The sequence below is a fragment of the Lethenteron reissneri genome, chromosome 12 (genome assembly GCF_015708825.2).
Source record: "Lethenteron reissneri isolate LAM-NWPU_2019-01 chromosome 12, ASM1570882v1, whole genome shotgun sequence".
NCBI lineage: Eukaryota > Metazoa > Chordata > Hyperoartia > Petromyzontiformes > Petromyzontidae > Lethenteron > Lethenteron reissneri.
Window position 1 is genome coordinate 13,970,889 of NC_083790.1, and position 24,052 is coordinate 13,994,940.

At 46.6% G+C, this 24,052-nt stretch overlaps 1 protein-coding gene across 4 annotated transcripts; it reads left to right on the forward strand.

Moving 5' to 3' along the window:
• Position 1: 1 nt before the first annotated feature.
• On the forward strand, positions 2 to 23,307 carry GFUS (GDP-L-fucose synthase). 4 transcript variants are annotated; one of them, XM_061550781.1, is made up of 12 exons: positions 2 to 91; positions 356 to 474; positions 2,144 to 2,315; positions 2,980 to 3,094; positions 3,457 to 3,585; positions 5,747 to 5,820; positions 13,839 to 13,972; positions 16,553 to 16,617; positions 17,657 to 17,723; positions 19,528 to 19,607; positions 20,520 to 20,619; positions 22,756 to 23,307. In XM_061550781.1, the coding sequence occupies exons 3-12, from the start codon at positions 2,167 to 2,169 to the stop codon at positions 22,809 to 22,811; spliced, it is 969 nt and encodes a 322-aa protein (XP_061406765.1). In that variant the 5' UTR covers positions 2 to 91; positions 356 to 474; positions 2,144 to 2,166; the 3' UTR covers positions 22,812 to 23,307. The 4 variants fall into 4 exon arrangements, with proteins under 4 accessions (XP_061406765.1, XP_061406764.1, XP_061406767.1 ...); XM_061550780.1 differs by having other exon boundaries at positions 2,158 to 2,315; XM_061550783.1 differs by lacking the exon at positions 17,657 to 17,723 and having other exon boundaries at positions 2,158 to 2,315.
• The last annotated feature ends 745 nt before the right edge of the window (positions 23,308 to 24,052 follow it).

Consider the following 24,052-nt stretch of genomic DNA (forward strand, 5'->3'; position numbering starts at 1 on the left):
GAGTGATCCCCCTCCCCCGCCCCCCTCCCCCGTGCTCAGCGTCTGGATGCGAGGTGGAGAAGCCACTCGGTGGCGACAGCAACAAATTACCGTAAGACAAGAGCATACGCCTCAACACGTGCCGTGCCATGAACACTGCGGCCCTCACAACACAAACAATACGACAATCGGGAAGAAGTTTCCTGCCAATATGGTCCATGTTCGTAGCAGAGAAGAGGTCTAGGAAGATGAATCGCACAAGACTCGGCCCGCAATTACCGACTCGGGACAATGCGGCCCGCGAACACCGCAACGGCATTGGCGAATCCCGCGACCTCGTGTCTCTTATCTCTCTCTTGCACCCGTACCCCCACAGCCCCGCAGCAGGAGCTTGGCTGTGTGTGCTGTCGTGGCCGCGTCGTGTCGTCGCCCTGCGATTCACGTTCGGGGCCGTGACACGCGGCCACAGAGGCGGGGCCGGCAGAGGCGCAGCTGGTGACTAAAATCACCACCAACATCACAACATCATTACCACCAATATCATCACTACCAACATAATTAACACGTTCATCACCAACATCCCCACCATCACCAACATCATCACCACCAACATCACAACATCATTAAATCTAGTTTATTAAAGACAAATATGCCTCATATAGCCTTAACAGACTGTTGGGACAAGTGCTGTTAGCAAGCACCTATGATCACCACCACATCAAAATCACCGCCATCACTAAATCAACAACATCACCGCCAACATTGCATCACCACCAACATCACAACCATCACCAACAGCATCAAAATCACCTCATCATCACCACTACATAAATAGCATTCCATCACCATCATCACATCGACATGACCACACCATCACCAACATAACCAATATCACTACATCAACACCACTACGTCATCACAAACATCAATATCACAAACCTACTCTCACACACATCAACATCACTATGCCATAATCACGACACCATCATCACACATGAACTGATGAACATCACTACGCCACCACATAACCCGAACAACATTACATCACCATGCCGGAATATCACCAAACTAACATTAACATCACCAACACAACTCTCCTGTGATCCCTCTGTACACACGTGCCACTTATATTGGGCGCAAATGAGCCATTGGAGGCTGATGGTCTTGTGTAAAACGTTCTTGTATTTATCATGTTTAAGGACAGATATGAAGGAGACATCGTGTGTGTTTATTGAGAACTCTGGACCATTCTGCTTTCTTTAATATTGGTACCTACCACCCTATTGCTGTGGGTTACTCCAATAGGTAGTGTTCAACACTCAGAGTGGGCCGGAAGACGGCATTTGAAATATAAGTGCTTGCTGAAACCCAGCACGTCAAGCCTTACCGGCCCTACCGGTGTGCACTGCAGTAGCGCTGTGTACTCGTGCTATGTACCCGTGATGTGTACCTGTGCATTGTCTCCCTACCCTACAACATACAAGCGGTGACCCAGTAGTTGGCGCTTCACTATGAAGCAGGCAAAAAACATAGTTTGATCCCCGATCACGATCAATAATGGCGACAGCGAATATTTAAAGTGGGCCTGGGCCTCCCCCAGGGCCCACTCAGCCATAAATGAGTACCTGGTCCGGTGGTGGGTAAACATCAGCACTGGAGAGACAAAGGCTGCCGGGCGTGGTGCTGGGCAGTCACCTCGTGCGCTGTGCTGGCCTTCATCGGTGCTCACTAACAATGCTTTCCCCAACAGTGTTAAAGGCTGATTATTTTATTATTATTTAAATTTATTTGCCCATGAAAACCTCATTGAGTCTCAAAACACTTTCGGGAGGGTCCTGTCAAGATTTAGAAGTAGGCAATGTCGCTGCTGCGTGAAATCCCAGTTTATGAAATTGCAGATAATTGTTCAGCATTGGAAATGTTTGGCCAGTATCAATTATATTGTATGTATGTTTTTTTTAATTAGCTATGGGAGGAAACCGGGGAACCTGGAGGAGACCCATGCAGAACAGGGGGAGAACATACACACTCTACACAGAAAGGCGGCCAAGTCGGGAATCGAACCCAGACACTTCTTGCTGTGAGGCACAAGTGTCACCAGCGTGTCATCCTGCCGCGCAATGATGGAGCGACATTCGTGCATTGTTACCCGCTTCTGTGTGAGTGTGTGGCCCGTAGGGGTGAAGTATGTCGGCTGACGGAGAGCCTTGCTGCCGGGTGCTGGTGACGGGAGGCTCGGGCCTCGTGGGCAGTGCCCTTGCTCATATCGTGAGCACCGAGGAGCAGAGGCCCAACGAGACTTGGACCTTCGTGTCCTCAAGGGACGCAGATCTGAGGTGCTCCACACTCACTCACTAACAAATTTTATCATTGTACCCGGAAAGGTGGCACAGCGCGAGAGTGGCTAGTAATCAGGAGGTTGAGAGTACGAATCCTGGTTGGGGGTTCAGTCAGCCCAATTTTCCTCTGGAATTGATAATGAGAACCATCATGAGAACCACTTTGTGCGCTTTACCAATCGAGAGACTTGCCCCACTATAGGAATGTGGAATTTCCACCACTGGCTCAGGGAGCCCCATTCCACCCAGAAAATTCCAAAACTTGTATTAAAATTACTTGTACATTGAGAGAGCTGTGGACCTAATCTCCCATAATTTGCATGACCCTGTCAGACGTCTCAAGCTAAGTAGGGTTTGAACCTCGGTAGTGCTTGGATGGGCGACTACCAAGCGTAGAAAAACACGGGTGCAGTCGTGGTGCATGTGGGCAGTCCAGAGCAGTGCAACAAAATCCACTTGTTCTGCTACGCCCACCTTCGGCAACCTGCACCGACCAAAGAAGCGAAGAGTGGTCAGTTAACTGTCACTGCCTGCACCACGGCATAGGGAGGCCCTCATCATCCAGCAGTGGGTTGACATGCGTGGGCCACATGGTGGGAACACGTTCCCGACGGTCTTGTAATGGCGGCCGTGCGGTGTGGTGTGCCCGACCGCCCCGCAGGAGTGTGGCAGAGACGCGGGCCCTCTTCGAGGCCCACAGGCCCACGCACGTCGTCCACCTCGCTGCCATGGTCGGGGGGCTCTTCAGAAACATGCAGCACAACCTAGACTTCCTGGTGAGCACATAGCGCCACACCTTGCGTCGCACATCTTTGTCAGGGCGTTTCAGGGGTCATATCATCAGCCGTGATCACGCCGCTGTTGGGTGAAGGTCCCCTTAAAGCCGCCGCCACCACCTTTCATGGTCCTGCGGTATAACAATCCACCGAGTGCCGGCACACGAGCTGATTTCGTCGCTCCGTCTCCGTGGCGTAAATCCTCTCGGGCGCATTTCTCAACATTTGCTGTGAATAGGCCTATTATATTTTACTATTTATAAGACGACAGCATTATCGATTAATGTGTTGATTTGTTTGTTATTTGTGCACCACTGTCAACGTAGCAGCAGCATCGTCAAGTGACTGGTTTTATTTTGCAGAGGACAAACATCCAGATTAACGACAACGTGCTTCACTGCGCGTACGAGTGCGGCGTGAAGAAGGTGGTGTCCTGCCTCTCCACCTGCATATTCCCCGACAAGACGAGCTACCCCATTGATGAGACCATGGCACGTACCGGGCCCCATGACCATCACTCGTTGCACTCGACCCCTTTTCTAAACTTCGTCGGTTACGTAGCGCAGTACCCCTTATTCTGGCCATATGTGGGTGTGGTGGGTAGAGTATGGAGGCAGGGCTCTATTAGAATCCTGGGTAGTGGGGCTAGGTTCGTGGTTCAGAATCATATTTATTTATACTGGAGGAATCCGATAAGCTATGAAGCCCTTTTTCACAGATGTCCACCAGGGGCGGGTAAGAACGTTACAAAAATACCGTGGGTGTATTAGTCGTAAAAATATGCGCCGTCTGCTTCGCAGTGGACGTCAAAGATCCCGTGACATCATTCGACACGAGTAGGCCATTGGTGTGGTCCTAATGTGAACCACAAAAATATTTAATTTGGATTCCACGTAGCAACATCATCCCTTCTGGCACACTACATGCGTCTCTGAAACATAGTACCTTTGTGATAGGCCTGCACTATAATGAAGCAAATTTCAAATATACGAAATTCGTATGTAATTATCAGTGATGTAAGAGTTTGGGCAGCGGTGTTACAGTCTAGAAAAATCTGGTCATGCTTCTTGCCGCTGGACTGCAGTAGGAATGCAACCCTGATTGACTCAGAATCGAAAGTGTTTTGAGGGATATTCAGTTTTTTACATCAGGTGGCACATCACTGTTTTCTAAAATCAACTCCCTGTCTGTGCTTCCATCAGGACTTTGGGCCCAGAGTGGTATCACCACAGGAGGAATGGGGGGGGGGGGGGTGAGGAGGAGGGCAAGCAATAGACTTCATCTCCCCACTAAACATTCCTGCAGACCGGGACATAGGAGCCAATTGACTTAGTTTAATATAAGACTAGGACTGGCTGCGCATTTCCCACGGGATCCATGGACAGGGTGGGTAAGGGGGAGGCGTGACGTCAGTGCGACGTACAAACCCGGCTCGGTGCAGGTGACGTTGTTACGTAGATGTCCACGTCAGTGTCATCACCACCACGCACTTCACCACCCACACACCAGGCGGCCAGGAAGCCAGCTAGCAAAACCTTTATCGAATATAGTATGAAATGTATTTATTATCACCACGTGCTTTTGGCTGTTAATATGTATAGCGCATCACAAATGTGGGAAATAAGATCACTATCGCCTTGCTTGGCAGGGCAACGCCAACGCCATGGAGGTTCCTAAACCGCAAATCTGAGGCAGGCATTCAAGCCTGTAATGTTTTCAGTCAAACTAAGTTGTGTTCTAAGTTGTGATGCCATCTAAGCTGAAGGCAGCACAGAAAGTGGATTGATCACAATCCTTCTAGATTTGAAGCTTTCGTGACTGCAAGGATTCATATTCTTAGGTTTTTTCGGTAAAGTCACGTAGGTAAAACATTAAAATTAATAGAAGTAAACTAAAATAAAAAATAAAAAAAATAAAAATCACGACGTTTCGGGGGCAACACAAGCTTCCGTCTTCAGGTGGACCGTACAGCACACTTTTTATTCATATGGTAAGCCTCACCTTACCATATGAATAAAAAGTGTGCTGTACTTGGCCCTTCCCCCCTCTCCAACCATTATATAAACGGAGTGGTAGCTCCTGCAATCTCTCATTTACTTGATACAGCTGTCGTGGCTGTGACGGTTCCACCTGAAGACGGAAGCTTGTGTTGCCTCCGAAACGTCGTGATTTTTATTTTTTTTATTTTATTTTACTTTAATTAATTTTAATGTTTTACCTACGTGACTTTACCGAAAAAACCTAAGAATATGATCACAATCCGTTTCCATCTGTATGAGGATTGTGTTGCCCCCCTTGCAATCAAGGGTTTTGTCTGTGTGGCGAGGTTTCGCCCCACATCTATAGTCACTCATGAATTGGTTGAAAACATTTTAATATTTTGAGGACCGCAGAGCTTGGGCAGTCATTGGTAGTGCCGGCTGCTGTCTTTCTGCATGGCTGTGATTCCTCCTCTCGCCTCTTAGTCAATTTGTCTTTACAAGCGCGACTGACAAACTGTGCTGCCAATTATAAGTCAATATTATTGTAAAATGATAGCACAGCCACGGTGAGGTCCTATGCTTCCCTTGCCCAAGTCTCCTTCACAAACGACCTCTTTGTTTTTCCCGGGTGGCGAGGGGCCCTGACACATTTGTCTGGGTCGTGGTGCAGGTTCACGACGGGCCTCCCCACCCATCCAACTTCGGGTACTCATACGCCAAGCGGCTGATTGACATCCAGAACAGGTGACTTCCGTGCGTGCGGGTGCCAGGAGACAGTACATTCCCTTTGCTGCCCTGCCCAACCTTCAGGCCTCCACATTGCAATAAAATATTAACATATCGAGATTAGAGGCCGACTGAAACTGAATTTCTGGTTTCGGCCGAAACCGAAAGCAGACCGAAAGTTAAAAATGGACTTTTGGCCGAAACCGAAGCCAAAACCGAAAGTTTAACTACACTTTCGGCTGTGATAAAACATAATAAAACAATTGTTTTATTATGTTTTATTTTTATTATTTTATTACTTCCCTTCTACCTGACTTTACCGAAAGAACCAAGAAGAAGAAAGGTATATAACCGAAGTTACCGAACACAAGATTTATTAAATATGTCATGATGCAATGCTACTTTAATTAAAAAGAAATCTAGAACTAATCATTCAGAGCCTGCAGTAAAAGTCACTAAATATCAAATCTTTAGGTGTTAATTACTTAGTAATGATATCCAAACAAACGAATGTTGTAGTTAAGAAACAACAGTTTTTCCGCATTCAGCCAGACAGGCTTAGGTCTGTTGACCGGTCGTATATACATTAGCAGACCATGGTTGCAGCTATAACCTCGCTCCCAAGCTGCTGCTGCTGACGTGTGTGTTTGCAGCCTATCGCATAAGATTGCCTAGCGCCGATTGACCGGCTAATAGGCAGAGTGATAGACGTAGCACTAGCATTATATTCGAAAAATAGATCTTTGGTTGACGAATGACGACCGAAAGTCAATATCAGTTTCGGCCAAAACCAAAACCAGACCGAAAGTAAAAAAATTACTTTAGGCCGAAACTGAAAGTAAACCGAAAGTTAAAAATGTACTTTCGGCCAAAACCTAAAGTATGCCGAAAGAGGCCATTTGCCAACTTTCGGCGCCGAAACCGAATTTCGGTCGGCTTCTAATCGAGATGTCACCATGGCTTTGGCCTGGGCAAGGTAACACAGATTTACAGCTTCCTTCAAACATTTATTACCATGACTATTTACTCATTACAAATTGCCTTTTTTAGGCTAGCCGAGCGGGAAGTACCCAGCGTTGCCCGGGCGAAAAATGCAGGCACACATTGACCCACACACATAAACACATAGACTTACACATACACACACACATATGGACTCGCACACACCGACATCGACTTTAGATGCACACATATGGAGCTATGCATACATATGGACGTACACACATACAAAGACTCACACACGCATCGAATCGCACACATACATACATAGACTTAAAGACACAGCGACCTACACACACATATGGACTCACATATATCGACTAAGACACACACATGGACTTACACACACACATGGACCCACGCACACACATCGACTTAAACACACAAACATCGACTTACACACACACACATACATACTCACACACACAATGCCCTACACACACACATATGGAGTCACACACACAGACATCAACTTTAGATACACACACATGGAGTTACACACACACATTGATGTACACACAGCCACTCACACACACAACCACTCACACACACAACCACTCACACACACACATCAACTCACATAGACACATTGACTAACACACACACATCGACTGACACACAGACATCAACTCACGCACACACATCGACTGATAGATACAAGACATGGACGTACACACATACACACATCGTGGCAGACACGCATATGGACTCACACAAGGACTTAGACACAATAATAGATTAATATTCACCAAGTTTATTTAGAAATATTAGTTGTCAGCACACAAACAAAAAGATAGTAATATTTCCAAGGTCATTATTAAAATAATAGGTTTATGTGTACGTGAGTTTAGCGAAAGAAGCAAGAAAGAGAAATTAGTTATCTGCACACAAACATTATGAATGTAATATTTGCAAGGTGATTATTGCAATATTTATAATAATATTTACCAAGTAAATGTAGAAATATTAGTAGTCAGCACACAAACCAAAATATTGTAATATTTCCAAGGTGAATATTAAAAGAATACGGTTTCTATGTACGTGAGTTTAGCAAAAGAAGCAAGAAATGGAAATATTAGTTATCTGCACACTAACATTAAAGTAATATTAGCAAGGTGATTTTTAAAATAATGTTTCTATCAACGTGAGTTTAGCAAAAGAAGTAAGAAGAAAGTATATAACATTGCCATGGTGAGGCCTAGTCCCATGCAGAGCCCCCGGCCTCGCATCGATTGCCCAGCGAGGCCGAGGTGGCACCTTGGCAGGCTGGGGGCTGGGCCGCTACACCCCCCCTCCACCATCCCCCTGCCCACGCTTCAAAAATACTATCTAAGCGCTATAATATTAATATCTACGGACTCTATAGTAGTAAGTGCTCACATTGGGGTGGGGGGGGGGGGACATCAAACTTTGAAGAATTTACCTCAGCGTTTATTAGCATTATGAAGGCGAAAGATAATTCCCACCCCCCCCTCCACCGATGACGCGTGTGCGTTGCCAGGGGCATCCCCCCCCCCCCCCCCCCCGGTCAGCTGAGTGGCGTTTAAAATAAATAGACAACTGCACAAAATCACGAAATATAGTACTTTAAAGTTGACGGTATGGAAAACGGAATAGTGCTGGCTCACCACGGGGCTTACGGCGTGGTACCTGGCTACTTTTTAAAAACGTGAACCCCACGGTTTGCGAGCCAAATCCTTCGCAAGTTGCGTCCACACACAGATGGACAGACGGACAGACAAAAAATTACGTTTATAGGTAAGATTTTATTATGACAGTAACACGATTTTTCTCCCCGACTACTAAGTGTTACTTTTAAATTGTTACATTCACAATGCATATTATTCCCCACTATCTTTGCTTTAGCGACCACGTCTTTATGTGAGGACATGGCACTTATGCACATGTTTTCTCTTTGAAAATAGGTACATTTCTAAATATCACTGTCCTGCTCACAAAACACAGGTTTGATGGGAAGAATAGCCTTTTCTGTACTCTTTAGGCATAAGCAGTCACGTAATATCACTTACTGCACAGGGGCAAAACAATAAATATACTCATTGCTATTACGTCTTTATTCTATCATATTTACACTTGCCCCCTACGTAGGGGGGTTGAGCAGTGACGTTACGTCAATTGCGCTTGATTGGTGCGCATCTGCTCATAGTTACAGGAAGGTTAGGTTCATTTTTTATTCGTTCACTTTCATTTATTTTTGCTCTTGCTCGCGGCAAATGTTTGCACCAAAATGTCGGAACACCCTTGTGGTCGCTCCTAATTACTTATTATACACACGTGCATTTCCCCTCTCCCTTGCTTCTTTCGCTAAAGTCACGTACATAAAAAACTATTATTTACAAACTTTTTAGTCTGTATAAAAGTTAGAGTGTGCGTGTGTATGTCCATGTGTGCGTGCGAGTCCATATATGTGTGTGCGTTGTGTCTGTGCAAGTCTGTGTGTGTGTGAGTCAAAGTATGTGTGTGACAGTCGCTGTTTGTGTACGTCCATGTGTGTGTGTGCTGTGTGTTTAAGTATATGTGTGTGTTAGATAATGTGTGTGTGTGGGTCCATGTGTGTCAGTCGATGTGTGTGTGTACGTCCAAATGTGTGTCTGCGTGAGTCCATGTGGTTGGTTAGTCGATGTGTTTGTGTGTGGGTCGATGTGTGTCAGTCGATGTGTGTGTGAGTACGAGGTTCGGAGAGCCGTAAGGCGCTGCAAGGATGGGTGGTGGTCATGGGTTGCTGAGGAGATGGAGTCTACCTCAGTGGCCCACGATCACAAATCACTATTTAACTCCATCAAAAAAGTAACGTGCAGCGCCACACCTATTACCATCATTAGGGGAAAAAACGGTGCTCCAATCTCCGACCCCCAGGAACAGGTTTTCAGATTTGCTGAGCATTTCTGTGAGGTCCTGGGGGATGGGAAATCCCTCAGCCAGGAAAACATCATGGCACAAAGTGGGGATAACCCTGCTGAGGCTGCGGTGCCTCAAATATTGGAAGAGGTCACCCCCTGTGAGTGGCTGGCTGAGGTGCCATTTGTTGAGGAAGTACTGAAGGCGATCCGGAGTCTGAGACCAGGAAAGGCACCGGGCAGAAATGATCTCCCAAGCGAAATGCTCAGGGAGGGTGGCGTTTGTGCACAGACTGCCCTATATGACATCATAACAGTCTGAACCACTGGACGGGTTCCACAGGATTGGAAGGATGCCCTGGTGGTCCCCCTCTTTAAGAAGGGGGGACCGCACAGACTGTAACAACTACAAGGGCATCTCACTCCTCAGTATGCCGGGAAAGGTCCTGGCAAGGATTATTCAACATCGCCTTGCTAGGCACGCTGAGGAGGGGCTTGCGGAGCTCCAATGCGGTTTCAGGAAAGGGCGGTCCTGCACAGATGCCATATTTTCTGTCCGTCTGCTACAGCAGAGGTGTAGGGAATTCCAACAAGACCTACATCTCTGCTTTACTGACCTGGTCAAGGCCTATGATACCATCAGTAGACCTGGGCTCTGGGTTGTTCTTCGTGCTTTCGGAGTCCCTGACCCTCTGCTCACGATCATTAAGGACCTTCATGATGGTGAGCGGGCCCGGGTAAAACTACGTGGCCGGAATTAGAGCCCTTCCCTGTACACCTTTGGGTGCGACAGGGATGTCCTCTAGCTGTACCGGAGGAATTTCCATCTGGTATAGATATAATGCGGTCAAGGAATGGCTCCCTATTGCTCAATCATGTTATGTATGCCGATGATCTGGTAATTGCTGCTCACTCAGAGGAGGAGTTTGAGGCGCTGCTGCTGAACCTGGATCTTGCCATTAAGAGGTGGGGCCTTACCATCAGCCCCACCAAAACGAAGCACCTTCCTGGGTATTTTGTACCATCGGACACTTCACCCCCACAACTACCAATCGGTGATGGGGCAGTAGTGGAGAGAGTGGAGAGTTTCCCATACCTGGGCAGTGTGCTTATGACCGGCTCCAGTTTAACAGCAAAGGTCTCACTCCGAATCAGTCGAGCGGCAATATCTTTTCATCGGTTGCATAACGCTGTGTGGAAGCTACCTGGTCTGTCGCTCCGCACGAAGCTTCAGGTCTTCTCGGCCACAGTCATTCCCTCCCTTCTCTACGCTTGCGAAACGTGGACCCCCCCCCTAATGGAGCATCTTCACTGGTTGGAAACATTTAGGCTGGCCTGCCTACGATCCATCCTGGGTTTAACCAGACTGGATTGTGTGAGGAGCTCACAAATCCTTGAAAGATCTGAGCAAAGTCCTATCGGTGAGCTCCTCCGGCAGGCAAGGCTGCGTTGGCTGGGTCATGTAGCCCACATGCCCAGCCACCGCATGCCTAAACAGCTATTGTTCGGCCGGATCGAGAGGGCTAAACGGGCGCGGCACGGGCTAGAGAAGAGATGGAGTGATGTGGTACAGGAGGACGTGGAGCTGAGTGCACTTGCCGATGACTGGTACCAGTGGTGTCAAGATTGGCCTCTGTGGAGGAGGCTCGTAAAGGACGCTACTGGGCAGTTGGAGGCTGTCGCCCTCCAACAACAATGGAGGGCGGAGGAGCGACGCTCACAACAACGAGCGGAGCGCCGGGTGGCTAAAGCACAGCAAGTTGGTACAGTAGGGGGCACAGGTGGTGCATCAGCCAGTCATCTCGGTCATCTCAGTCAGTCGACCCGTGGCACATGGGTCTGCCCCGTGACCTCCTGCCAGCGGGCGTTCGACACTTCACGTGGCCTCAAGGTGCACATGGCCTGGCACAAGCGTCATGGTGACGTCACCGCCACTTAGTGGCGAATGGCGGTTGTTGTTGTTGTGTGTGTGAGTCCATGTGTGTGTGAATCTATGTGTGTGTTTAAGTCCGTGTGTGTGTAAGTCGATGTGTTTGTGTGCGTGGGTCGATGTCTGTGTGTGTGTATGAGTCTATGTGTGTGTCAGTTGATGTATGTGTAAGTCGATGTGTGTGTGTGCGTCGATGTGTGTGTGCGAGTCACTGTGTGTGTGTCCGTCTGCTACAGCAAAGGTGTAATGAATTCCAACAAGACCTACATCTCTGCTTTATTGACCTGGTCAAGGCCTATAATACCATTAGTAGGCCTGGGTTCTGGGTTGTTCTTCGCGCTTTCGGAGTCCCTGACCCTCTGCTCACGATCATTAAGGACCTTCATGATGGTGAGCGGGCCCGGGTAAAACTACGTGGCCAGGAGTCAGAGCCATTCCCTGTACACCTTTGGGTGCGACAGGGATGTCCTCTAGCTGTACCGCAGGAATTTCCATCTGGTATAGATACAATGGGAGGCTGATCGGTGCCCGGGTGCGGTCAAGGGATGGCTCCCTATTGCCCAATCATGTTATGTATGCCGATGATCTGGTAATTGCTGCTCACTCAGAGGAGGAGTTGGAGGCGCTGCTGCTGAACCTGGATCTTGCCACTAAGAGGTGGGGCCTTACCATCAGCCCCACCAAAACGAAGCACCTTCCTGGGTATTTTGTACCATCGGACACTCCACCCCCACAACTCCCAATCGGTGATGGGGCAGTAGTGGAGAGAGTGGAGAGTTTCCCATACCTGGGCAGTGTGCTTATGGCCGGCTCCAGTTTAACAGCAAAGGTCTCAATCCGAATCAGTCGAGCGGCAATATCTTTTCATCAGTTGCGTAACACTGTGTGGAAGCTACCTGGTCTGTCGCTCCGCACGAAGCTTCAGGTCTTCTCGGCCACAGTCATTCCCTCCCTTCTCTACGCTTGCAAAACGTGGACCCCTCTAATGGAGCATCTTCGCCGGTTGGAAACATTTAGGCTGGCCTGCCTACGATCCATCCTGGGTTTAACCAGGCTGGATTGTGAGGAGCTTACATCCTTGAAAGATCTGGACAAAGTCCCATCGGTGAGCTCCTCTGGCAGGTAAGGCTACGTTGGCTGGGCCATATAGCCCGCATGCCCAGCCCGCCGCATGTCTAAACAGCTTTTGTTCGGCCGGATCGAGGGGGCTAAACGGGCACGGCACAGGTTAGAGAAGAGATGGAGTGATGTGGTTCAGGATGTGGAGCTGAGTGGACTTGCTGATGACTGGTACCAGCGGTGTCAAGATCAGCCTCTGTGGAGGAGGCTCGTGAAGGACGCTACTGGGCAGTTGGAGGCAGTCGCCCTCCAACAACAACGGAGGGCGGAACAGCGACGCTCAGAACGAGCGGAGCGCCGGGTGATTAAAGCATAGCAAGTTGGCACAGTAGAGGGCACAGGTGGTGCATCAGCCAGTCATCTCGGTCATCTCAGTCAGTCGACCCGTGGCACCTGGGTCTGCCCCGTGACCTCCTGCCAGCGGGCGTTCGACACTTCACGTGGCCTCAAGGTGCACATGGCCTGGCACAAGCGTCGTGGTTACGTCACCGCCACTTAGTGGCGAATGGCGGTTGTTGTAAGTCCATGTGTGTGTGTCTTAGTCGATGTGTGTGTAAGTCCATGTGTGTGTGTAGGTCGATGTGTGTGCGAGTCGATGTGTGCGTCCATGTGTGTGTAAGTCTGTGTGTGAGTCCATGTGTGTGTGTAACTCCGTGTGTGTGAGTCGATGTGTGTGTAACTCCATGTGTGTGTGTGAGTCCACGTGTGTAATTCCGTGTGTGTAAGTAGATGTCTGTGTTTGAGTCCATATGTGTGTGTAGAAGTCTGTTTGTGTGGGTCGATGTCTGTGTGTGTAAGTCGATGTGTGTGTGTGTGTCTTTTTCGCCCAGGCAACGCCGGGTACTTCCCGCTAGTATGCATATAAAACACTTTGGGTTTCTTCCTTAACATTGGTGAGATGTGAAATGTATAGTTTTTACCTTTAAGGATGCTTGCTCATTCAGGACCTTGGTAACATAACTTGTAGATACCGATTTTAAGTGTTCCTTACATGACGCAGTCCTTTGTCATGCGGAGAGCGGTGCTGCTGCTGTTGGACCACAGTGGTGGCAGCGGTGGTGATGGTTGGAAGCCGTTGCCTGTCGCTGTGAGCCTGCGTGGGCTCAGGGCTGTGTCGGTTTCTGCTGCAGGGGCTACTGGGAGCAGCATGGCTGCAGATTCACCTCCGTCATCCCCACCAATGTGTTCGGACCTCACGACAACTTCAACATAGAGGACGGACATGTGCTGCCCAGTCTGATCCACAAGGTTTATCTGGCAAAACGTGAGCAAACGTATACTTTTTGTTCATCGCAACTCTATACGGTTCCTGTTAACCACACGGCTTGAATTTGAGTAAAAAATCCACGTTGCTGCTGAAGTCTGAGGCTCGGATTCTAACACGGTTCTGCTAATTTTTGAGCCACTCAATTTATTTTAAAGACCAATGAGTGGCTCAGCCGTGGCTCAGCTCAGGCTCAGGTCAGGGAAATCCTGAGCACAGTTGGGACCAGGCTCAGAGCCGGTTCGAGTTAAGCATGGCTTTGGGCCAGCTCACTTGAGTCAAAGTTGAGCCTGAGTTGCGTAGTCAATCAGGACACGGGCCTCAATGTCCCTCCCCTCCCTCGTGACATCGCACACTCGAGAGAGAGATGCCACTGCCAAGTGGCTGTAGACAGTGCAAATGCATCCAGTGTTCAGCCATCACCACACCGCAGGGCACAGCACTTATCTTCATGCACCTTCCTTCAGACTGCTCCACCTTGGAATTCCCTCCCATCGCCTTTTTTCACAAACTCTGATAATACCCTGAAGTCGATTCACAAAATTCCGGAACTCTGATCTATTACCACTTTGATAGTGCCATTTCCTGCTGGTCACTTAATACTTTGGGCCTTTGCTCAGCAACTGTGTAAAATAAAAAATACTATATTCTTTGGGTATTTCGGTAAAGTCACATAAATAGAAAAAATAATAATATCACGACGTTTCGATCGCAACACAAGCAATCGTCTTCAGGTGAAAAAAGAGGGGGAAATCTGCCGAGGCAGGCTGTTTATAAAGGTTTAGAGATGGGCGGGGCAGTTAATGTTAATGTAGGAGAGGTCTCCGTAAACTGCAGTCGGTCTACGCCAATCAAAGAGCTGTTTACAAATGGTTTAGAGATGGACGGGGCAGCTAATGCCCATGTGGGATAGATACTACGGAGCTGTGAGGGGTTGCCATTGTATTGTGAGAGCTTAGCATGTCAATGTAAGAAATTTGCTTGTAAATGTCAGCTCGGACAGCGCAATGGCCACATGGATTTGGAAAAGAATGACAAGCTGCCATTTACTAACACAGTTAACGGTGGCTGTGTTAGTGAATGTAACTCGGAGAGTCGAAAAAAAACTGCTAACATGGGTAGGTCGGATTAGAACATCACAGCCAGTTATGACCTAAACTGGTTAATAACGTCCTTCCAATGATTGCTCAGTTTGTACCCATCTTCTCGGTTGAAATTGCATCTGTGTTTATACATCTGGATGGCTTCATGAACAAATCTTTTTAGCAAAATCAATTTCGTGTGTGCCCACAGCATTAAAATAATGATCAGCCATAAAAAATACTGCTTTGCAATCACCTGGCACTCCACTTTGTTTGCCTAGACTTGGTAGATACATTATTGTTACCATAGCAGGCAGTCAACTTGACTAGGCAACCCAAAATATTGGCCAATCCTGGTGAAAGCCTGTTACTGCATCCCATTTATTCCATTTCTCGCATCTATCGCCTTGTATTTTTTGGTCCAAAATTCCCAATGACACGATGTTAATCACCCCACTGGAAGCGTCGCCCTCGTATTTTTCCGCGAGTATCGTTGATATCCTTATTCGTCCCTAGCACACATTGCGAAGAACATATCCACCTCGTTCCTACACTGGGAAGTTTTACAAACGTCACACGTGCCCCGACATTGGCGGAACCTGGATTCGAACCCAGAAATCTTGGCAGAACAGGCTCGTTGAGCCACCGGTCACCTCCACCACATTGAGAATTTTTTAGTCTGGGCAGGTTTACCTCAATATTCGTTTTGGTTTAGTTCTTTAAAACCTGAAGGTAAAGCAAAAAAGCGTACTGTACAGGGTGGTCCAGTTGTCTTGTGACCCCAATTTCATTCTCTAAAACGTAATGTTTTCAAAGCAAGGTTTATCTAAAACAGAAATTATAATTTGTAAAGGACATCTGGACCATCCTGCACATCAAAAGTGTTTTTTCCCATTAGGTCCTAAGATATAACCTAATATGTGTTCCTAATAAAATATTATCTGACCCCAAAACTTTCTAAAATAACACTTTTTAACACAACTAAGATATTTTGAAGTGGAAATATGGAGAAGAATAACTAGACAGGTGATTAAAAAGCAAATAGTTTACACAGTAATTGACTGAGCAGAAACTGGTGGAGGGGCTGTCAAGAGTGTCTGCCTCCCCGTGGGTCATCAAATGTAATACATGTATATTGATTTAAAGCGGTAGTGAGATATGTTTACTTAATTGAATGCACGTTTTACATCTTGTGTGAATTTCCGAATTCAGCGTGTAACCAGCCGCACGACTCAGCGTTAGTGACCGGCTCAGAACGTTGCGAGTTCAAATCCTGGTTCGAATTTAAGCCCATCATCTCTCAGAAGTCGATAAATAAGTACCACTTTGTGGGAAAGCCAACAGTGATTGTACAAAGTTGCACCACCGACTCTGTGTGGCTGTAAACAGGAGATGAGCACTGGTTTCTCCATGCCCGTTTGAACAGAGATCATTCTGCCATGTTTGTGCGTGCATGTGTGTGCTCTTCACCAAGCTCTGTACTGTCTGTATTCGCTAGGGGATGAGACCTCTCTGCAAGTCTGGGGCACTGGGTCTCCCAGGAGACAGTTTATTTACTCACTGGTGAGTATGTGAAATTTTGCGTATATCCTCCTGATCGGGATCAGTCTGGGTAGCATATTGTGATGTGGTTTACACGTCATGCCATAATGAGCGGCTACAACATGGTGATGCGTGGAAGGCAGGCAGGAGAGGGCGAAAAGGGAGGGCGAGAATAATAACACTGAGCGGCAGCCTTAAAAGGCTAAGCGCCCAAGGGAACATCTACCATTGGAGATGGAGTGATGAAATCGGCTCGTGTGCAGGTACTGGGCGAATTATTGCATCGCGGGACCGTGAGCATCTGTGGCGACTTTGGGAGGTCTTCATCCAGTGGTGACTAGATCATCGCTGATGAGAATGTACTCCTCCAATAGGATTTTCAGTGTCATGCGCTCATCGGTTTGCACTCTAGTAATACCCCGATTTGCACCCTCCTGCTGTGTGTACTTTTGCTACAACTTACTCAACTTATTGATACCCAATCCCACATACCGTACTGTGGTACCACGCCATAACGTACTCGAAATTGACCAATTTTACCGCTCAGACCCAACATTTTTTACGCTGCACGGAGACATTGAGGCACCAGATGGCACGCAAGCCTGAGCGTTCCCGACTACAATGTGTACAAGTACAATGTAAATATTTTTTTCCCCACATTCCGTATTTATCGCGACTATTTTTATACAAGTGTAAACTATTTTTTTTGGATGATAACCAACTAATAATACATATAGTATAATAGACAAGGTAATATTTCTTAATATATCAATAATATACACGTACTATTTCACACCGAGATGGTTGTACATTATAGATGCACAATGGGTTACAGTGCTTCCTCTGTTTAGGTTCTGTACCACGTTACGATCCACCATCCCATCTCTTTGCTTCGATTCATATTCTGGTTTTCAGGAATACATCCTGGGCGTAAACCAGGGTATGCCCGTATCTCTAACAGCATGAACAAAAAACATAATGAAATATAGTGAAAACCGGTTTGCCCATTGTCCTTGAACAGCCCTGGTTCTAAAAGAGCCGTGATGCACGTGTACCCCAGGACCTCGCTAGGCTGTTCATCTGGGTGCTGCGCGAGTACAAGGAGAGGGAGCCCATTATCCTCTCCGGTAACACTGACCCTGCGACATACATTTGCAAACCACATTTCTCCTGGATAATTCAGATAGCCATGAGTTGGGTGATTATGTGTGGGGGGGCGGGGCACATAAATTACAATATTACAATATTGCTACGATACCGATCCAAGGAGACACGCGAGCTACTCTTTATCATAGGCAGCAGGGCAGTGGTAACACACTCGTGCCTCACGGCAAGAAGCGCTTGGGTTCGATTCCTGACTTGGCCACCTTTATAAGTGGAGTTTGAATGTCCTCCCCATGTGAGCTTCCTCTGGGTTTTCTGGTTTCCACCCATTGCTAAAGCAATGTAACTGGTTCATAAGAAAGGTTATTGGGTTAGATCGCGTAAATATAAATGTGTCGCAACCCTCCACCACCCGACATGCCCAATCAGTAAGAAATGTGTCACGTTAACAAAACGCCAATTAGTTACTTCTTCAGCCCACCGGTGTGTTTGAAGAGTGAATCCACAACATTTACAATTTGAGTATGATGTTTAGCTGGAAATTACATACAGCATCTTTGGGCAATTTGCCAGAATAGTGAAGCCATCCACCTGCTTCCTGTTTTAAATAGTGCAGGACGACGTCATCATTAAACCCCAGAGGCGGAGGGGGGGTATTGTAATTATATAATAGATTAGTAATCCGTTAATTAGTATGTGATTCCTCTGTAAAGAATTGTAATATGTATTGTGTATTACTTAATAATACGCTTCCGGGCTACACTAATGTTCCATTTCGATTTAAAGCTTTCGTGACTGCAGGGATTCATCTTCTTGGTTTTTTCGGTAAAGTCACGTAGAAGGGAAGTAATAAAATAATAAAAATAAAACATAATAAAATAATTCTCACGACATTTCGGCTACAACGCAAGCAGCCGTCTTCAGGTGAAGAATGAGACACTGCCAAGCTAGGAGCTTATATATAAGCTGAGTTGGAGGTGGAAGAAGAGCGCCTTAACCAAAGAATGTGCATATCAAGAGGAATTTAGCATATTCATGGGAAATGCGTAGGAGGTGGGCGGGGGGGTTTCAAAGTCATATTATGCCCATGCTCAGTTTATATATAAGCTTCTAGCTTGGCAGTGTCTCATTCTTCACCTGAAGATGGCTGCTTGCGTTGTAGCCAAAACGTCGTGAGAATTATTTTATTATGTTTTATTTTTATTATTTTATTACTTCCCTTCTACGTGACTTTACCGAAAAAAACCAAGAAGACTATGTTCCAGTTAACAAGTCACTTAAATTACTAGATACACTAGTAAAGAAGACAGGTTTACCAGAATATATTTCAAAACTATCTTCAAACGCACCGGTGGACTGAAGAAGTAACTAATTGGCGTTTTGTTAACGTGACATATTTCTTACTGATTGGCCGTGTCGGGTGGTGGAGGTTTGCGACACATTTATACTTATGTGATCTAACCCAAAAACTTTTATTATGAATAATACTGGTCGCAAAAGCCTACGTGTTAAACTGAATGTAACTGGTATTGGCCAAAATATTCCAATGATGAAACATTACCAACAAATTACTCAATTGGGATTACATGCAGCAATATTGTCCCCTACTGTGGAAAATGTGGCAGGAACCTCCTGTTCTGAGAGGTACCGGTGAGGCACAGCTTTGCCCATTCCACCACTTCCCACAAGTGTGTGTCATGTGAGGCATCGTGCTCGTGTATGGGGATCTTATGCGTGTATGTGTGTGCGTGTTTAGTTGGGGAACTACGCGAACAGCACTTTCCCTACCAGTCTGTTAAGGCTTTACGGGGATTATTTTTCTTTTAGTTGGGGAAGATGATGAGGTGTCCATCAAAGAAGCAGCTGAAGCCATTGTCAAGTCCATGGACTTCAAGGGAAACGTCACCGTATCCTCTGATGCGCTGGTCCTTGGGTCACTTCTGATCCTCCAGGCCATGGGGAATGGGCCACAGATCTGTTGTAGATACTATTATTTTTACAAAGCACCAGATTTAGATTTGAATTTTTCGTGACTGCAGGGATCCATACTCTTTGTTTCTTTCAGTATAAAATAAATTAAATCACGATGTTTAAGGTGCAACACAAGCGTCCGTCATTGCTGAAGTGGGCAAAATGGCAGCCGTTTTGCCCACTTCAGCAATTGTTTCTTGCTGTGGTTGTCCCACCTGATGACGGACACTTGTGTTGCACCCGAAACGTTGTGATTTAATTTATTTTATTTTATACCTATGTGACTTTACCGAAAGAACCAAAGAGTAACAATGATATTCAATACACAGGATCTCGACATAGTTGATACATGTAAAGTGCACATAGTTTGATTCGTACTGTCTGGCCAGAGATGCAAACCTAGATTCAATCAAAGCAATCAATCACTCTCAGTTATTTTACAGTCAATGACAGTCTGTTAATGGAGAAATAATGTGTAGAGGCTCAGATAAAATATAAAAAAGATATATGTATGATGACGGAAAAACATCACCGCCATGCAAGCCCAACAGGTTACGTGAATGAAAATCATCGAAAACTCACCGTCATATTTTTTAAGGCTGCTGGGGTGATTCCGTAGAGTCTTAAGGCAGATATGTGTAAACGTACGACCATGCTGCTTTCGTGCTATGCAGTATCATTATCATCAGCCATTATCTATCTGCTGCTGGATGTATGCCTCATGTTGTCACCATCCCACACAGTCAAGTGCTGCCACCATCCATTTCACTCCTGCACGTGAACTGAAAATGACACCACCTGTTGAGCATTTGATTTCCAGAGGCTAAACCTTTACGGGTTTTGCTCAGTTTGATACAAGCAAATCGGATGGGCAGTTCAAGAAAACGGCCAACAATGCAAAGCTACGAAGATACCTGCCGGACTTCAAGTTCACACCTTTCCACCAAGGTAAGCAGAGTCCTCGTTTCTATCTACAGTGGTAATCAGATATTCATCGTTATCACCATCTGCCATGGTCTATCAACTGTTGGATGAAGGCCTACCCACGCAGTAACCAGCGATGTCACAATCCATTACTGGATATTTGTGTAAAAGAGCTTTAAAGCTCATCGGGTTCCTCCATTGTCAATACATATTCAGATTTTGATCTCACTGCTGCACACGAAGAGGTCTCATTGTTACATCTGGGGTACATTCCATTATTTGGCTGCCATTCCATTATAAAGCTCACCCACCGATTGTCATCCTTCCTGGTGAGACTTGTCCTGCTCAAGGTTGCTCTGCTTTCTCAATGTGAAAATAATGTCCCTGTTTGCCCTGGTCCCCTGGTTCATATGCTTCTGTTACTGTCAATGGAAGTCTGAAACATCCATCTATCCCATGTATTAGCATTCATACATTTTCAGCTTTTCCCCATTTCTTTCAAATCAGGATCCATGCTTCTGATTGCTATCTGATGGCAGGCAATATGATGTTTCTCCTTGGGTTACATTGCATTGTAGCTTTTCATTGTTGAATTCAGCTTACATCCTGACACTCGGCCACCATGCTCAATAATGGAGAGTAGTGCTGGAATTAAGGGCTCCAGTTCTGTTATTTTCATGAAGAGATCATCCACGCAGTGACACATTTTAGGATGTGAATTATTCAGAAGAATTCTGCAAATGCTCTTTCATGGGCGACTATGGTTGTGATGGGGAAACAGGATATACCTAGTTGGTACCCTAGAGATTTTACATGGTGAAATTGTAAACTTCAGATTTGATTTTAGCCAAGGAACATGTATTATAATTCTGCTTGTTTAACCAGGAATGCATCACGTATGTAAAAATAAAAATAAAACAACTCAATTAAATCACGACGTTTCGGAAGCAACACAAGTTTCTGTCATCAGGTAGGACAACCACAGCAAAACATTTACTGTAGTGGGCAAAGAGAGCTGTTTGTGAAGCGATTATATAAGGTAAGAGAGGGGGGGGAGGAGCCAGGGAGGAGAGATTCAGGGGGCGGGGGGTGTGGAGTAGGGGGGGGGGATAACACTAACGCCAGGGAGGAGAGATTCAGGGGGTGGGGGGTGTGGAGTAGGGGGGGGGAATAACACTAACGCCAGGGAGGAGAGATTCAGGGGGCGGGGGGTGTGGGGTAGGGGGGGGGGAATAAACACTAACGCCAGGGAGGAGAGATTCAGGGGGCAGGGGGTGTGGAGTAGGGGGGGGAAGATAAACACTAACGCCAGGGAGGAGAGATGCAGGGGTCGGGCGGTGTGGAGTATGGGGAGGGAGTGAGGCTCCTGTTAATCCTGTTGAGACACAGCTGGTGAGAACACAATCAAAACACTGCACGTCAAATTTCCTAGTGATGGTAGTGAGCAGGGCTGGGAGTAAAAGACTGGGGATGTGGATATGAATATAACTATAGGGCAGCTAAGGTTTAACTTGGTTAATAACATCATTCCAATGATTGCTCAATTTGAATCCATCTTCTCGGTTGAAGTTATGTCTATGTTTGTATATCTGGATGGCTTCATGGGCAAATCTTTGGTGGTATCCAGACGGCTTGCAGAGAACGTTGGTGTCGGAGAAAACAATATCATGAGAACCCACAGCGTTGTAGCAATGGTCAGCCACGGCAGAATAATTATAACTATCGTGTTTCAAATCTGACTTGTGCTCGCGAATGCGGTCAGATACATGTAATTTCGTTTCCCCAATATAACAATCGCAGTCGAAAACTTCAAATCTAGAATGAGTCTTAAGATTGTTCAGGAGTAGGGGACAATGTTGCCACGTGTAATCCCAATTGAGTTACAGCTGTTCCCTCATTATAAGGAACATTTTGTGGACCAAAAAAAAGCTCACTATCAAGGTGTTCACTGGAATAGGGTTAATGACAATTTGAACTGTGCCTTTAAAGACACACATGGGAACATTAATGCATCGTCACTGCGTACGTGTTATTGTGTACATGCACGGGTCTCCTGGTCACATAAAAAAAATTATACACGGTACGTGTGTACAGTATTCACTATAAAGTACAATGTATGGTGGAGCGCAGTTTGTGATTGCCTGCATTGTCACATTCCAGCTGTGATGGAGACGTGCGGCTGGTTTGTGCAGAACTACGAGTCTGCACGCAAGTGAGGGCGTCTGGGCTCCGCGGGCACCACCACGGACAGACAGACGGGCCTTTGTCTCGCTGTGCAGTGTCAACCACTGCAGCCACACACACAGACACACGGGGCATACAGGGAACATTGCAGCTACGTGCTGTCAGGGTGGCTAGGGTCTCTACCTCTTCCACTGTTTACCAAAACAAGACAGACTTCTCCATCAACCTCGGTTTATCAAAACAGTGCTGTCTACCGGAATAAAATTAAGCACACAATTCCTGGCACCTGAACACAGGGTCATATCTGGACAGTTGCTAACCCCACGTGTGGCCAGTTTACTTTGTGTGTGTGTGTGGAGCATAACACTGCTGATGTGTGCAGGGTGGAAATTTATTATAAAACAGAATCTATAAAGAGTGCAAAAAATGTTTCACGTATTATCGTGCATCTTGAAAGCAATATTTTGCATATGAAGATTTTACGTGTTTTTGGGAATCGTCTCGCAATAAATTATTGCAGGACTGTTATCGTTGTTGCAATATTTTGTGGAGCATGTAATGATCGAGTGTGATGCTGGCTTGGTGTAAGGTATAAGCTATGTCAATACGGCTGTTTGCTTTGCTGTTTTAGGCGTTGGTGTGTGGGGCTGCATGGATTTTAAGAAGCCAATTTCCAAGTTGACTTCAGGTCGGGGATAGTGTTAATGTAGTGTTTTTATTTTACGCGGACAACTTCTATTTCTCCTGTCACTTTTTATTGAACAGAGCTCCTCGCGTTCAACACCACGTGACTACCGCCGTAACTCTCCCGCTTGCGCTGCTCGCCTGCTTCGCTCACACCGCTCTCTCCTAGCCTCTCCACTGCTTGCCTGCTCTCACTCTCCTAGCCTCTCTACTGCCAGCCTGCCTGCCATGCTCCGCTCGCTTCGCTCTCTCTGCTGCTGGCCTATTACTACGCACTCTGCTAGCTTCTCCACTGCTAGCCTCTCACTATATCTTATGCTAGCTTATCTACTGCTACCTTCCGCTATATACTCTGCTAGCTTCTCCACTGCTAGCCTTCCGCTATGTACTCTGCTTGCCTCTCTACTGCTAGTCTTCGCACACTCACACTTAGGATTCCACTAGCCTCCAGTGGGGGATCAGCCATCACCGCTGGAGAGGGCATGGTGTGGAGAGCGGGTCCCGGACTTCTTGTTATTCCTCTTGTCTTCACTCCGACAAACTCAACTCTCTGCCTCACACTCCCGTATTTATCCTCCCGTATTTATCC

Bases quoted from the DNA above. Each gene is read 5' to 3' on its own strand.
- GFUS (XM_061550781.1), top strand. From the start codon at position 2,167: ATGTCGGCTGACGGAGAGCCTTGCTGCCGGGTGCTGGTGACGGGAGGC. The intron at 17,724-19,527 runs GTAACACTGACC...TTTTTCTTTTAG, and splicing joins GGAGCCCATTATCCTCTCCG to TTGGGGAAGATGATGAGGTG. The intron at 20,620-22,755 runs GTAAGCAGAGTC...GTCACATTCCAG, and splicing joins GTTCACACCTTTCCACCAAG to CTGTGATGGAGACGTGCGGC.